The following is a 17,656-nucleotide window of genomic DNA, read 5'->3' as shown; positions in this document are numbered from 1 at the left end:
TACTGCCCCCCCCCAAACTCTTAGTGAGTAATAATAATAATAATAATAATAGGTTGCTGCCAGTGAATAATTTCTGAGGATGTTCTGTATGAAAACTCCTAGTGAGTACGAATAATAAATAGACTTCAAAACAAGCAAAAGTTATAGCCCATTGACTTAGAATGAGTGCGATATGCCAAATTGACGGTTGGATATGGTTTAATTTGTGCTCATTTTTGCATTAAATACTAATCACTATTAATCCGAACTGTGCATCGAATGGATACCATAATACTCTAGTTGCTGCACCTTATCATAAAAGTCCATACAAAATTTCAGCCAGATTGGCCCAGCAGTTTCTGAGAAAAGGTGAGAGTAAATGTGATACCGTGGTGATTAATCCCAAACTGTGCATCAATCAGCTACCATAATACTTAGTTCGCTGCACCTTATCATAACAAAGGTCCATATGAAATTTCAACCAGATCGGCTCAGTAGTTTCTGAGAAAAAGTTGTACAAATAGGCAGACTAAGAAAAACATAATAATGATAATACAAAAACAAAAATCATTTATTTTGTGAATGTTCAGTGACTTTTTGTGTATACCGTTTCAGTAACTTTTGGGCTGATAACGCCACAATATCTGGCTCCAAAAGAATCTTCAACAGTTCCTCTTCAACAAATTCACCATTCAGAGGAGCACGATGTGGTCGTTTTTCTAAAAGGCTTTTTCCCTGTGGATAATGAGAACATGTTTGTTGGCGACCATTCCCTGGATATCCTAAATGCTCCAAAAGTTTGTCCACCGAGACAGCGCTAAGCTGTTCAACACATGGGTACACGTCTGTTATATTAGCATGTTCTTCAGAAACATTGGTCAGCCTCCGCTTCTTTATGCAGTCATCATCCGGTTCTTGTACAAAATCCTTTCTGTGATCGGATGTAGATGGACAGAAAAGTGGTTGCATTGGTTGTTCAGTTAATAATTTAAGATTTGACGCAGAAGGTCCTGGGACTGTGCAAGAACTGCAAAGAAAAGAAGAACTGCCGATTATTCAAGAATGAAAAACAAATGTTTTATTTGCAAATTCATTTATTAGAATCATTGTATATAGCATCATCTTTCAATGTCATATAAATTTTATGACATTATAGGAGAAGAGAAAGTGGACCTTGGATTTACTTTCAACAACCCTTTAATTACCACTTCTCTTATTTTATGCTTTAGTCCTCACATTCCATGAGCAATGTTTCTGACAAAGAGGGAAGAATTGCTGTTTTCTAGGACAGAATCTATTCCATCTAACACTTATCATTGGCAAGTTTTTGACCCTGAAGTAATATTTTCTTTAGCACATTACATCAAGTGGCACCATACCTTGTCTGAAGCGATTCCCATAAAAAGAAATCATGTTGACACATCAGTGCTCATTTGATAACCAAAGTTAAACAATGTTGAGTCTGGTTAAAACCAGATGGGTTACCATAATAATAAGCAGTGTATGCTGCTGGAGAACAATGATAGCTTATGCAACAATAACCAATATATATTTTACGTTTCTTATATATATTATTATTTCTTATTATATTATTTCTTATATATATTATTATTTCTTATTACAGTATTATTTCTTATTATATTATTTCTTATTATATTATTATTTCTTATTATATTATTTCTTATATTCTTACGGTTCAATATATATTAGTTAGACGTTTTACGTTTCTTCAAACTTGGAGGTCTTGAGGACTGGTTCTGTTCAAATTGCATTTTACGATCGTTGTTAAATTGAATTTTGGGACCAATTCATTCAGATAACAATAAAAATCAAATAATCTATAATATAAATCTTACCTGTCTGTCTGTCTGTCTGTATGTATGTTTGTATGTCTGTGTTGTGGCCTTATTTTAGGGGTTCACAATATCAAACAGGAGAGTCTGTAAAGTCATGTCAACGATTAGGCTGGCATGGAATCTCTGATTAGAGAGTCCAAAATGGCTGCCTTTCACAGCGATCGGAGAGTCTATGTGAAGACAGGAATAGGGGTGTCAGTTACCCCAGAACAGTCTGTCTAAAACTTTTGACAGAAGCGACGGATTTTCACAATATTGGTATTGTTTTGAAGCTCGACGTCTCGGATAAAAATATTGAAAAATTAGCCAAAAACATTAATTCCTTATCCCTCAACTGGGCAGTTTTCTACAAGAAGGGGTCGATTTTTTTGCAAGCCATTTTTGCAAGTCATCATATCGGTTGGATTGACTTTGCCTAATTTTAATGCTTCGAAACTTCCAGTCACGTCATGAAGTAGCGGTAAGACGTCAGATTTTTTTTTTTTTTTTGGCTCAACATACACCTCCAAACAAATCATTCAAACCATAATTGGTTAGTTGTACTAAGTTTTTAATCTGAACATAAAACTGGGAAATATATTTTAATTTTGAACAATTCCTTACGAGCATTTATTTATAAATCAGACTTTTATAGTTTTTGTATGTAAATTTTTAAAAGATTGACTTGATCGAGCTCAGGTTGTCGATCTTGGTTGATGATGCACTTAGTGTCAATCAAGGTGTAGCATTGGACAAGAAGGGCATTCGCTGTAAAACTTTTGCTCCAAAAATTTTCATGCATGCAGCTAACCAGCTAATTGGATAAGGTTGCACCAATGTGAACGATGCTCATCAAACTTGTATGTTCCCTCTCCCTGCCCCCCAAAAATGGCGTCAGCATGACTGGCACCATATCAAATAGTCGAAGAGTCAAGGAGGATGGAAAGACCGAGGAGGGAAAGCACTAATCAGGCCTCCACTGGATGAGTGCGAAAAAGACTAGGACTTTGTTGAGACGTATTGCCACCCAAATTTCAGTGAAGACCAATGGTTGCTGCAAATGAGTAATCAATGGGAAGCAGATGTTGCCATAAATTCATTTGCAGGGGTTATCAAGAGAGGCAGAGAATATCGGAAATCTGGGGAGACTTGTTGTCACCTAGACTCCAGGGAACACCACAGGTTGTTCTCAAAGAAAAATTTGATGGCCTGTGTGAGAATTCTTAGTAAGCAAGAATAATAATAATAACTAGCAGGACTTGTGAAAATTCCACAGTGGAATCTTTCATATGTAATATATTGCTGTTGGGTATTCTGTGGACGTTCAGCGTGAATGGAGACCCTGCAATATTATTTTAGCCCATTTGTTAAAACTGTAAAAGTATTTATCTAAGTAATCTAGTTAATGTAGTGACAGAATATGTATTGTTATTATGGTTTACCTCCAATATCTTTATAGGAGTCTGTGACATATTTCCATTGTATGGACGCCCTGTGCAAACAAAAACCCTACTATATCATTATACCATCTTTAGACAGAACAGATACTATCCTTGGATCCTTGCCAGAAGACCAAGAATGTATATTTTAGTTTCATGTACGGCCCAAAAGCGACATCATCTTTTATATATTGCACCTTAGGTGATCAGGAGATCCTATTTATTAAAGAGGAGGATAGAAAGTGAATACATACTATGAACATTAAATTATCGTATCTATATACTAATTTAATGTTCGTAGTATGTTATCACCTTCTATCCTCCTTTTTAATAAATAGGATCTCCCGATGAATAATTTATAAATTGGAAACCGTGATACACATATGTACGTACGTTAAATATACTACGCCATTAATATATCAATAATAATAAAAGGAAGAAGAAATTGGTTCCATTGAGAAGACAGTTGTAATAAGTAATCAAAAGTAGCCTCCCTTGTTTTATGCCTATGTCTTTTTTGGAGAATCTATAAAAGCTTACTACAAATGTATCACTTATTCTAAGCAGAATAAAGTTTTCTCAAACTTGCATAAAAAGCGAAATGCCCAAAAATGACTAAATCACAACAAATAAAAATACTTATTAAAGAAATTTTGACCACATATTTACATTTTAACGGCCCTCATTCACAGAAAAATCAATTTCATTAGAGCTTTACATAACTATTAGCTTTTTACATTTGTGTTGCCAAAGTTTGTAAATAAGACTAAAAGAATGGTTTTTACCTCTCCTTTCCAACAATTCCAAGTGAAGAGGTTTCCAAAACTTTCTCTACAAAAGTTAAGAAATTCTCCAGATGTTTTGGTTTGGAACCAGTGGAAGAACTTTTTACAAAAACACTTCCATCTGTCAGTTTTTCATTTCCTGTCTCAGAAGAACCCTCTGTGGACTGTGATTGTTCGTGTAAAGAATGCAAAGTCTGCGATAAATATCCAGCATTAATTTCATCTGATTCAACATCCTGCAAAAAATGTATAGAATTCGTATAAAGAAATTTATTGGAAATATATGGAAGAATCAAAAGAATTAAAAAGATTAAATCGACTTCACAATCTAGCAAATGGATGATCTCTTTTGTTTTTTACAGTCCTATTCTCACAGAAGAGACATTGCTAGTCTCTCTCTATCCTATCATTATTTTTTTTTTTCAATCTGTGCTCTTTGGTTCTTTATTGTAATACATCCACAGCAAGAACTAGTCTTTTACCACACCTGCAAAGCACTTTCCTTTACTCTTTTCTGAAATGGAATTTAAGTTGGTTTCCAGAATTAGAAAAATGCATCCTCTCATTGGCAAATAATAATCAATATTATATCTGCTGAATCATTACGTACCAACAAGAGAATGCACTTTTCTACCCTCCCGCCCTCACAAAAAAAAAGAAACAAATTAAATTCCACCCAAGAGAGAGAATCTAGTTTCCAAGCCAGCCAGATATGTCCAACTGTTGCTCCCTCTTAACATGACTGATACAGTTCCAATCATTCAAGCCTCTATTATGATTACAGTCAGAACAAGACTTGGAGATCAATTCATCATCTTCGCACAGATGAACCTCCTTTGCTAGCCACAGCTATTACAGGGTGGAACGATAAAGTTATCGCCCTAAAGAAAACAAGACTACAGCTTTATTTTAAAACTTTTATTGAAAAAAATCAATTTAGATAACTTGATTATGTAGTAGAGATGATATCTATTCAATGTAGCCGTCTTCAGCCTCAATCACCACCACGGAACTAGGAGCATGCTTTTTCCACAAGCGCTGGTGAGAGCTCAACAGATGGTAGCGATTAGGCTGCTTTTGGTGTTGTAGGAGGTCATGTTAGTGATGTTCTCGACACATGACCAAATGAAGTAGTCCAGTGAGTTCAAGTCAGGGGAGGAGGAGGGCCCAGTGAGAAAAGGATATAAAGTCATAGCACTCCTTCTGAAGCCTGGGTGTCTTTGGACTTGTGGACTGGCGGTGAGTTCTGCTGCCACATCCAGGGTCTGCCAGCGGCCACCTGATTGCACTAGGGGACCACCACATTCTTCAGCATATTCAGGAACACTTTTAATGTTGACTTTCAAACCAACTACAAAGATGTGAGGTGGCATGATGTTGCACTCACTTGAAACCACACCAAAGACCATAACCATTGCCGTAAACTTTGTTTTCATCACTCTGAGCACGTCTCTGTTATTTGTGGCAATCCAGCTATGCATTGTGAGGGTGCTGACAATGGTCTTATTGTTATTACTTGGATCGGTAGAGATCATGAGTTGTACAATGATACATCTCCGATCTCACTTGTTGAACACTGTGTTACTATCAGACATGATAGAAGGCTCCTATTGCTCTTGGGATTTATACACAACTGGCCAACTAGTAGATGGTCTGCAACAAAAAAAGAAAACTAGTTTTCATCAAACTAGCAATATAGGACCAACCACAGCGCAGTTATTCTTAGTTTGTTACACACAAGCCAGATGGCATATCGCCTCAGAAATTGAGACAAAATTATCTTCTTGAAATGTTAGAGAAGATGTTCTGATTTGGAAAAGCATTACTGACAGAGACCCCATACAGCACTGAGTGAAAAAATCCAGAAAACTGCCACAGATATCAGTACCACTCCCTCTTCCAGGAAATAGAGGGAGAGCTGTTGAGTGATTGAGACAAAGAGAGGCCTGGAGAGGAAGAGAGAAAGGGTGTTTTTAACTACCCCCCTTCCCAAGAGAGAGGAGAGGGAAAGGGGTTGGATTCAAAAAAAGGATTCTGAGAAACGAGCTGTAGCCGACAAACTGAATGGTTGGGCCGGCTAAGCGCTCCTCGGCGTGAAGGCCCTTGAGGGCCTGATATGATGGTGCTAACTAGACTGCATTAACAGGATTTGTGACTTTTACTTGGTCTGATCAGGCATCGTTCACTGCTTTTAGTCAGTCGCCTTAGATTAGACAGTATCGGTTGTGAACTGAAGAAAATAATAAATAGTTTATTATTGTTTATAAACCAGAGTTCTGTTTGTTTGTGGTGAAAACTCTCCATTTGCAGCAAGCTGACCGGACCAGCAGAGAGATCAAGAAACCCAGAGATGACACCAGAAACCCAAAAACTACACAGGACAGCAAGAGACGATTGGATCGAGCAATGAAGTGCCCCACCGTGAGACACAACAAGCGAAGATGATCATTAGGCCACCTAGTGATGGGACTCGCTCGAAAGTCCATTATATTAATATAGATAAAATATTTCACAATTAATGAACAATAATTTAATTAAAACTATGCACGGAATTGAAACACACACACCCTCTCACCCCACATATAACTTACTTCATTTGGGTTTAACCAATGGTCAGTATTTCGGTTAAAGGTCATCCATTTGCTAAATATCATTCTGGTAATAGATTCTTCAACGCGTGAAGATTTATCTTCAGGCTGCAAATGATAAAAGAGAAAAAGAACAGGCATCACATTTAGTTTTGAAAACTTCTGTGGGATCAATTTGCAGACATTTATTTTTTTTAATTTTTCTTTTTTTTTTTTTCTAGAAGTTCAAAAATTCTTAAAGTTATCGGCTCTTCTATATTATAAAAACGAAAAAAATACTGAATTTCAAGTGAAACCAATGATATCTATATAATTGTCATGTCTCAAATGGTAACATATCCAAAAATTACGAAAAGTCATAATAAGTAAAAAAAATAATTATTAGTGTAAAAAAAATCTGTGAAAAGAAGTGAAATCCCTATATTTCGCTTACTAAAAAAGAGATAAGTTGACAGGGGAGATAATTAAGTTCTGTTGCTTATGTCATGATGAACGTAAGTCTAAAATGTTGGACAAAATGTTTTCTATAAAGTTTATATTGATAAACTTTATAGAAAACAGTTTTTCATTAATAATTATTTTTCTACCTTTTCGTTTTCTGTAATTTTTGGATATGTTACTATTTGTGACATGACATAGGTATCATTTGTCTTACTTAAAATTCAATATTTTTTGCTTGTATATTATACAAGCACCAAGTCATCTTATAATGTTAATAAAATATTTCAAATTTAATGAACTTTTTTAAAATCTCACATTTTCAATCAACTGATTGTGTCTTCCATTTATTTGATTAATCCCATGTTTATCTCGTTTCTTTCAGGGCAGCACAGATCTAATGGTAAGAATTGAGTTTACGATAAAGATTTTGGGGGTGAAAAGAAAAAGAAAGGAAATATTTCAACTTACTAACTCTAGCCAAGTATTAATGCTGAGAGAAGTTTCCAGGCATTCTGCAAAGTGCCACCATTTCCAAGGAACATAAAGAACTTGTCCTGCTTTTAAAATGATCACATGTGGTCGACAATTCTGAAGTTCCATAAAAAAAAGAAGAAATATGTTGTATTCAACATAGTTTGCATATAAGTTTATAAAAATTTTACTGATCGTATTATTTGGGTTCTTCACACCACTGTTCTCATATTGGGGGTTATTTTCACAATGTTTCAGTCAATGTAACGTCTGATATTCTTTAGGTAGATCTTGTCAAATTCAGAAATCTTTCTGTCGAATTTGAGAATCTTTCTGTGGAACTCGGCAATCTGCATGGAATTTAATCAACAGGGGCAGCATACTTTTGTTCCATTAGTCATGATTGGAAGAAGTGCTAAGTAATTTGAAATTGTATTTTGAGTGTCGCCGCTTCAAACTACAGAAGAGTGTAACTTGCCACTGAATTTTACCAAGTTATCCACTACGCCACAGGTAGAAAATACAAATGTGAATTACTTTACTTAGGATTTCTATCCAGTTATGGCTGACAGAATGAGAACATGCGACCTCGGTGGATTAAAATAGAGGATTCTATTTGAAAATTCTTGCAGATTCTTCAGTTCGACAAAAATTTTTGGAGTTTGACAAGATACACTTGAAAACGGTCGGAAATTACATCAACTGAGATGTTGTAAAAATAACACTCCAGTTGAGAACGGTAGTTCAAAGGATCCAAAAAATATGGATAATAAATCCTCATCTAAAAAATTTGGAAGTAAAATTTTACTGATGTTCATATCAGATCTCTGTGGAAATCACAAAACTGGATGCAAATTATGGTATCTTTTATTTTTATTGACATGAGAAATAAATGTACTGAGGTAATTCAAAGATAAAAACATGAATAAAAAAAAAAAGTCAGTCAAAATTAACGAGTAAAAAATATGGTGAGATATCAAAAGTATACTCATACAGTGAAAACTGTAGAAATAAGAAGTTACATAGCCAGCAAATCTTTTTTATTTAAAAAAAAAATGTCTGTTTAGTTTAATGTTACTTCGGTATATTATATATCTTCCTCAAATATTATATACTTTTTTCAAATATTATATACATTTTTCAAATATTATATATCTTTTTCAAATATTATATACTTCTTCAAATATCATCTACCATCTTCAAATATTATATACCTTCCTCAAATATTATATACCTTTTTCAAATACTATATACCTTCTTCAATTATATATTTCTTTAAATATCATCTACCATCTTCAAAGATTATATACCTTCTTCAAATATTATATACATTTTTCAAATATTATATACCTTTTTCAAATATTATATACCTTTTTCAAATATTATATACCTTCTTCAATTATATACTTCTTCAAATATCATCTACCATCTTTAAATATTATATATCTTCTTCAAATGTCATATATGTTCTCAAAATATATAATATCTCCTATAATATATATGTACATATCTTCTTCAAATATCATATATATAATATATATTTATCTTCATCAAATATTATATACATTCTTCAAATAGGGAATACATCCTTGACAATCAGTTCTACATGGACTTTATTGTTGTCAGGTTAAGATATGATTTGGTTTTGTTTACTCCAAGGAGGTTCACCTTCTTTCTTTGAGAAAGGAGTTATAAAAGCCAGGTAATACCACTGTTTTGTGGTATTTGTCCAGCACTGAGCATTCACTGAACGTAGAATTTCATGGGGAATACAAATTCATATGCAGTTTCAAGTCAGCACATATAACTCTAACTCTGTTAGAGAAGATGACATTCAGTGCCTAATATTTCCAAATAGTCACCATTTTTTACTAGAATGAGTTAATGTTGCTTAACTTTGGTGATTTAATAGGAACTAGTCAATGTGTTTTTGCCATATATGATACTATTCAGTTATGGTTACTAATTATTATTACTACTTGTTCTATCGTGTCATATGATCACTTTCAGTGTCAACTGATTTCGTTTGAAAAAAAATTAATTATACTGAATAAAAGGTAACAATCTTTATTCTAAAATTAGTGAGGTGAGGGGGGCATCCTTGCCCGATTGTAAAATATGCTTAAATACATTTTAATTTATGCAGATTTCGTATTCATCATTACAGAACCAATTCTCTTTTGAATATTATATTGTACTTAATATAGACTACTGATTTCAAAAGTTAAAAAAAAAAAAAATACTTGGGTGCCCTCACCTAGAATTGAAACCAAAACATTTAGCATTCCAGCTGCGTTCCCTACCATTTGAGCTATAGACAAATAGATAAGAAAGATTTAAAATTAAACCACTTCAAGCTATGAATGAATTTTCACATGTGCAAAAGTACCAGAAATATGTTGGCAAGTTAAAATGAATATTTTGCATTTCAACTTGTCGACATATTTCTGTACGCGTTATTCATCCGTCCAAAGATTTTACTAGTTATAAACCATTCTTGGTGTATGATTACTACCATTTTCTTTGAATTTCAGTGTTATGTGACCAGTGGTTTAAGCATTTATCAGTTAAATATTTTCACATACATGCATACATCTACTCTTAATTATATTGATAAGCATCACAGATAATATATGATTATGGGTTATTGATATATTATGAATCAAATATTAAAATAAGATAACAATTCCTTAGTGTTGCTAATTTCTGCTTTCAATTAATTAGTGCATTTAAACATAAGTGTTGGTCATTTATAGCATGATAATTATGCAAAGGTTTATATAAATTTTCGTTAGTATATTGTGTCCATCAAAATTATAATATGGTCCTTCGAATACCTGGTAACATCACTGTTTTATGGCATGTACTCAACACCAGGGTTCTACCTTCCACTAAAAATGGAAGTTTATCGGAAATATAAATTCACATGCAATCCCCAGTCAGCATGTAGGTTGAGGGATGACATGAAATGCCCAATATCTCCAAATGGTCACCCATTGTGTACTGGCCAGACTCAATGTTGCTTAACTTTGGAGATCTAACAGAAACTGGTACATCAACATGATTATGCCGTATGACAAAGGGTTAGTTTATTGCTAATCACCTGAGCCGCTCCTACCAGACAATGCTGATAGAGCTGCTCTAGGTGTGTCAGAAATTTTGTGAAAATAGTGAATAATTCCACCCCATCTTTCCAAGCTTATAACTCCTCGAAAAATGTAATTCAAGCCCTAATTTTTTTTTTCAATTAAAGGAGCAAGGACCAAGGTTTCATTTTAAAAAAAAAAAAAAGAAAAAAAAAAAAACAACGTGGTTTATTTTTAAAAAAGGTTTTAAACTTCGGACTTTACAGGTAAATTTCTAAAAAACAGTTCTTTTTTTTGTTTTAAATTTGAATATATTATTTATTGACCTTTTCTCTTCAATTTGTAATATATAAGACTTTGGTACATAAATAATTATTTACTTTTTAATAGACATTTCAAAATGGAGGCGTGAATTATTCGACCCCCTGTCTTTCCAAGCTTATAACTCCTCGAAAAATGTAATTCAAGCCCTAATTTTTTTTTCAATTAAAGGAGCAAGGACCAAGGTTCCATTTAAAAAAAAAAGAAAGAAAAAATAAATAACGTGGTTAAAAAAAATGGTTTTAAACTTCAAACTTTACAGGTAAAATTCTAAAAAACACTACTTGTTTTTTGTTTTAAATTTGAATATATTATTTATTGACCTTTTCTCTTCAATTTGTGAGTAAATTAATTATTTACTTTTCGGTTAGTAAATTAATTATTTACTTTTTAATAGAAACTTGAAAATGGGGGGGGCATGAATTTAAAAAAAACGTTTGTCTAAAATATTATATTCGGTTTATTGGAAAGAACATAAAATTTCACATTGACCCTGAAAATATCGTAAAAATACAATCAATAGAAAAATTTTGATAGATTTTTAAAGTTTAAAAATTGAAAAATATTGAGTTCAGAAAATTCATTACTGTTTTTAAAAAAAAATATATTTCTATTACTTTTAAAACAACTTTAATAGTTTATTTTGGAAGTATAATCCATAAAGAAAATAAATAACCCACTTTTAACAGAGAAATTACGAGATTTTTATATTTTATTCGCAGTTTCGTGTTAGGGGTGTCAAAAATTCCTACAAAAATTCTGATACACCTAGAGCTGCTCAGGTATTTTTTGTAGACCAGAATGTGCTTATCATAGTGCACTGTTTTTTTTGTTTTTTGTTTTCTTTTTTTAAACAACATTTGACCTTGTGTCTAACCTCCCTGAAGAGGAGGCAAACAAAAAATGATATTTAAGCAGAAAACTAGCTTTAAATGTTGTCTAAAATCATTTAAAATTCACTAGGCACGATCGCAACGATCTAACGTTTTAATCGTTTAAGAACAGATATCAAGAACAAGGGAGATAACTACTAATCCAAGTTATCTCCCATTTTGGCATAAACACTATTTTTCTTGGGAAATTAATTTGTCATATCAAAAACAAAATGATGTGTGTCTTACCTTAAACTTTGGGTGTTTGTCCAAGTCAGGATTTTTTATATTCACTTCGCTGTATACGCTGGACTCTTCATAAGGAATTCTTGTCGGATATAGATTCTCAGAATCTTCAGGAGGGAAAAGAATCCATTGCTTGCTGCAAAATTGTTAGCACAACATTTTTTGTAGAAAGAAAAACAAATTTGAAGAAAACTCAGTACTCTTAGCTAATTCAGTACCACCACTCTAATGAAAATGTGATTCTATTTTTTTAGGCCGTTTCATACAGTCTAAAAAAGTAAACGGTAAATAAACATTTTTTAAATATATTTTATTTAGACTTGCATATGATAAAATTTAATGTATAAAGCTATGACTCATTTTTGGCCACTAGGCAATCCTAATCACATGTTTTGTTAATTTAAGATGATAAATATTGCAAACTTTAATTTAAACATTAAGTTAGTTCATAATGTGATGAGATTAGGGGGGGGGGCAAGGGGAATAACTACTGAACAAAGTTATCTCCCATATTTCCTCAACATAAATACTCTATTTCCTGGCAAAATGAAATGGTCACATCCGTTCTGATACATTTTATCTTTCCTGTGTTCTCGGTTAGTGAATGAATAATCCTTCTAGACGGAGGCAATTTTTAATTTTTTCCCCAATCTAAAATTCCCTCTTATTGGCGATCTGGATTTCTCCCATAATAAAAAACGGACTTTGTGTCTAATTTTACTTTCATGCAGAGGCAAGTTAATAGGGACTACATTTTACAATAAATATAAGTAACATCAAATTTCAAGTTCGTTTAAAAAAATTTTAAACTAATAATTGAAAATTGATGTTAGTTATATTTATTGTAAAATGTAATCCCTATTAACTTGCCTCTGCATGAAAGTAAAATTAGACAAAGTCCGTTTTTATTGTTATATATAAATATCCATGATTTTTAAAACCATTAGTAAAATATATGTGTTCTTTTTCATAGAAGTTACTCAAGACAAGGTCTGAAGTCATTTGATGTAAGAAATTAAAAAGAATGAAAGACGATTAAGTTTCATAATAAGAAAAAGGGAGGCGGAAGTAGGTCAGAATCTGTTCCATCTAACACTTATCAAGTTTTTGACCTTGAAGTAGTATTTTATTTAGCTCCTTACATCAAGTGGCTTCATGCCTTGTCCGGGGGGTATTTTACCATTAAAAAATCACTTCAAAACAAGGCAGTCTTTTTACTGACTGTGATACATTCAGAAATGAAATGTACGGGGGTTTATCAAGACAACTAAACATGCGGATGCTTTATCATACAAGTCAACCCTGACTGCATATTCGAAGACTAATTAAGATCCGCTTTTTTTTTCTTTTTTTTTTTTTTTTTTCCTTTGAAGATTGTAATGCTGGGTATGGGGCAGCCAAACCAGCTGCCAACATTGCCCCGCTTTTTTATTGAAACCAACCGAGAGCTCTTTTTAGTATCCTCGCTGTTCCCTTAAGTGCAATTGTCTGAATCTCTTTTGCACTTGGTTCACCAGGAATATTATTTAGGTAGGACTTCAGGTTCTTCTTCATAAGTCCTGTGGCACCTATGATAACTGGTATGATTGATATCCCCTTTAGATTCCAGTTTCTTTTCATTTGGAATGGCAATACACGTGTTCATATAAGGAATGTTGCACTTTCTCTTGTAACAACGCTAAGCTGGATACTTCACAAGACCAGATGAATTCTGGTCCAGGTTCTGGAATTCGGCAAGACAAAATAAACTATAGTTCCTATTTACAATGCCTCCCCACAGGACAGAGTTAGACACCAGGGTCGTTTTTTAACATGGAGAATAGGAACAAAAATTAAAAATTGTGTCAGTCGTGAAGGACTTTTCGTCCACTGACAGAGAACAAGAAATTGAAGTGCAGCATCTGAAGAACAGATACTACACTGTGATCTCGGCCCAAAATTCTTCTTCTTTGCTAATCTGACTGCTTCAAGTTGTGAGAGGTCGGCTAACTTTACATCCTACAATGTGTGGGTCAGTCAAAGTGATCTACTGCGTATGATATGTAGCTAGATCCACGGTGTCCTTTTGTTGTTTGAAGAACCTTACATAAAAACACAAATATCTATGTATCGCATAAAGAAATCAAGTGTTAACCCCTGGAAGGAGTCCCTTGATTTCTGAGAATTAGCTGAACTTTTCTTTTTTTTTTTTTTAAGAGGCACCATTTATGAAGGCCCAAAGGCCACTCGAGGATAAAAGCCATTGAATGTACAGTGGGCACTGAGACAACAGCGTAGTGATTATTAATAGTGGAAGTTGCGTAAAATTTCCTTATTTATAGGGATGGTGCAACAAAAACTTATTTACATTGGACTTGAAAATGACAATGTTATGGTCAGCTGGAAAGCAGGCCAGCAATACAGAGTTCGACAGAATGTGCAAAAGAAAAAAGAAAAACGGGACAATTTTTTTTATATAACAGATGGATTGTTGACACTGCAAATAATTGAACGTAAAGTGTAAGCATTAGCATGGCGGTGACAGAAATAACTGGAGGGACACACATCCATGTACAACAATGCACTTGAGAATACCCCAAAACACATTTAACGAGGGTTTTCAAAACAAGAAGAGATTACATAATTGAAAAAGTAATTGATATACTAAAAAAAAATGATGGCAAAATGACATTAAGTATTAGCAAGCAATATTTCAAAACTTAATGAATAAATATGTTCATCATGTGTGTATATATGATGATTGCTGCATCTTTCCACATGATCGCCTTCACATTGAGTTCTCCCAATCCAATATATATATATATATATATATATATATATATATATATATATATATATATATATACACACACACACACGTTGGATCTCATGACCGGCAGGAATTGTTACCCTACACTGATGATTGCGTTAGCATGAAACACTAGTGTCTGTAGAAAAAAATGAATAATTATTATTTAATTATAAATACATATATATATATATATATATATATATGTGTCTATATGTGTGTGTGTGTGTATATATATATATGTGTGTGTATATATATATATATATATATATATATATATGTGTGTGTGTATATATATATATATATATGAAAAGATATAAATGTTTATCATTTATTTCTTATTTCCAACCTTTGCAGCTGAAAATCAACATGTTTTACTGTGAATAAATATGTTCGTCTTGTAAATATTAGTGTTGGGACGATTAATCGGAATCGGGAATCGGAAAAATCGACAAATTTGGGAGTATCGGAATCAGTATCGGAAAAATTGATACCTATTTTCCAATGCCAAAACGATTTTAATTGTCCTTTTTATTTGATTTTGTTTAAAGTAAAATCTTCCATTGCTGGTAATAATGATAAAATAATAAACATTTATTGATTTTATAATATCAGTAAAGCTAAAATCGATTGATCACTCTTCATAAGTGCATTTTTACGTTTACAAAAATATCTACATAGTTAACATGTGTTTTTACGAAAATCGGCCAAAATAACAATCTTATCATTAAATAATTAGAAATTTATAAAGAATCGGTAATTGTATCAGAATCAGGAATTTAGCACGGAATCGATAATTGTATCGGAATGGGAAAAATATTGGAATCGTCCCATCACTAGCAAAGATATATAATAAATATAAACAAAGGCTGAAGACAATCCAATATTTTTTGACAATAAACTGGACCACTTATATCAGATTTGAAACTGACGGTATCAATGTTTTTCTGCCGTTCTGAAAACTACCAAGACTGTTGTTATGATGTAACTAGCTTACTTGAAATTAAATAAAAGTATATCTTGCTCCTTTTATGGGGCACTATTAATAATCTTTTAAATTCATGGGTATCTTTGGATACATTTAACCTGGAATAAAATTTATATATATATATATATATATATATATATATATATATATATATATATATATATATATAAATATGAAAAGATATAAATGTTTATCTTTTTTTTTATTTATTTCTTATTTGTTGACACATAAGAATATAAAATGTCCTTTAAAAAATCTTTTTTTCTAAAAGAACAAAATTTTGGGCTTTTCCTTCAGTTTTTTTTTTTTTTTAATTTTTCAGAGAATTCAGCGGTATGTGTGTGTACATTGAATAGTAAAAGCCGGTAGAAAACAGAATACAGCCAATGAGATGTAGGAATGTTTCCATGTGATTCGTGTGTGACCATGCCAGCATCTTCACACTTAGAGAGATCAGTAACCATCATGGTATTCTGGACTTTTTTTTTTTAAGTTGGCTATAAAATCTTTTAGAAAACATCTACAATAACACCAACATTACTGACCTTTGTGAGTGTGAAGATGCTGGCATGGACACATAAAAGTCACATGTCAACATTCCTTCCTCCCATTGGCTATATTCTGTTTTCACCTGCAACTACCACCATTCTCAAAATATTTTAACCAGCAACGAACAATGGCTAGCATGGGCATGTAGAGTACACTTTGTCATGCGAGTGTCATTTCAAAAGTAAAGCCTCCTTTTTTTCTTTTTTTTTTGGAAGAACTATGAAGATGGGCGGCCTTTCATGCTCCAGGATTTAATTTCCTACATCGGCACCACCATTCTCAAATTACTTTTGCTAGGAATTCAATGATGCATCTCTGCTTCTGTTGCACACCCATAACAGTGGTTGCTTTCTTAGAGTCTCACACCATCAATATCTGCAACAAAAAGATGAAACTTTCAGATCATGAATGCATTAGTTCAATCATCATAAAAATGCAATTTGCAATCCGATTTGATTCATTCTGGAGGAATAAAAAATAGGAGGCATTACTTTTGGAATACCCTTCATATATTTTTTTTTATTAATCTTTTATACATGATTTTATATATATATATATATATATTTGTAGTCATCGATATACAGTACTTTTTCATTGTATCATAGCTCATCAGTGCCGTTAGACTAGGACCTCTTCCAAGCCAAGAGATTGAACCTAGAACCATCACGTTGACAGTCAGCAGTTCTCCCCATCGACCCATGGGAGCAGTGCTCGCAAATAACCTTGACAAATATCTATTTTAAATAAACATTTGTCCACCACTTTTATAGTGCTCAAACCGCTTGTTTACAAGCAAACAGCGAGCCTCATATTTTTTCAGCCAATTAAGTAGCTGGTGAAATTATTTGCGGCGGCAGTGCTCTACCCAAAGAGGAGGGGGGCTTAAAATATATTTATAGTCATCGACATATAGTACTGTTTCGTTGTATTACAATTCATCAGTGCTGCTAGACTAGCACCTCTCCAAAGCCGAGGATTGAACCTAGAACCATCGCGTTGACAGTCGGCAGTTCTGCCCATTTCCCCAGGAAACCTACTTTCATTGTTGCCTCCCCTACATGATGTTGTCTGCTATGACGTCATAACATATATAGTATATATAATGCAATGTCATCGTAAACAATCAAACAGAGAGATAGGAATACAGATTTATTATAATAGATGTATATAAGTCTAATGGTTAAAGTTAAATTCTGAAAATCAAAATATAGACACATAGATTCGAGTTAAGAATTTATTGTTTGACAAAAGGAATATATAGAAGGGGG

General features: G+C 33.0%; 1 protein-coding gene across 3 annotated transcripts in view; it reads right to left on the bottom strand.

The window, feature by feature from the left end:
• Window positions 1-526: 526 nt before the first annotated feature.
• The window catches only part of LOC145297630 (HSPB1-associated protein 1-like), a 35,608-nt gene continuing 18,478 nt past the window's right edge, over window positions 527-17,656 (bottom strand). For all 3 annotated transcript variants that reach the window (XM_080143733.1, XM_080143732.1, XM_080143734.1), the window contains exons 5-9: window positions 12,067-12,199; window positions 7,536-7,655; window positions 6,630-6,734; window positions 4,039-4,274; window positions 527-1,006 (exon numbers count right to left, since the gene is read on the bottom strand). In XM_080143733.1, coding sequence (XP_079999859.1) covers window positions 547-1,006; window positions 4,039-4,274; window positions 6,630-6,734; window positions 7,536-7,655; window positions 12,067-12,199 — 1,054 coding nt within the window. In that variant the 3' untranslated portion in view covers window positions 527-546. The remainder of the gene's footprint in view (window positions 1,007-4,038; window positions 4,275-6,629; window positions 6,735-7,535; window positions 7,656-12,066; window positions 12,200-17,656) is intronic.

The sequence above is a fragment of the Euprymna scolopes genome, chromosome 18 (genome assembly GCF_053919585.1).
Source record: "Euprymna scolopes isolate OS-2025 chromosome 18, ASM5391958v1, whole genome shotgun sequence".
NCBI classification, from domain to species: domain Eukaryota; kingdom Metazoa; phylum Mollusca; class Cephalopoda; order Sepiida; family Sepiolidae; genus Euprymna; species Euprymna scolopes.
This window is presented reverse-complemented; position numbering and strand designations above follow the sequence as displayed.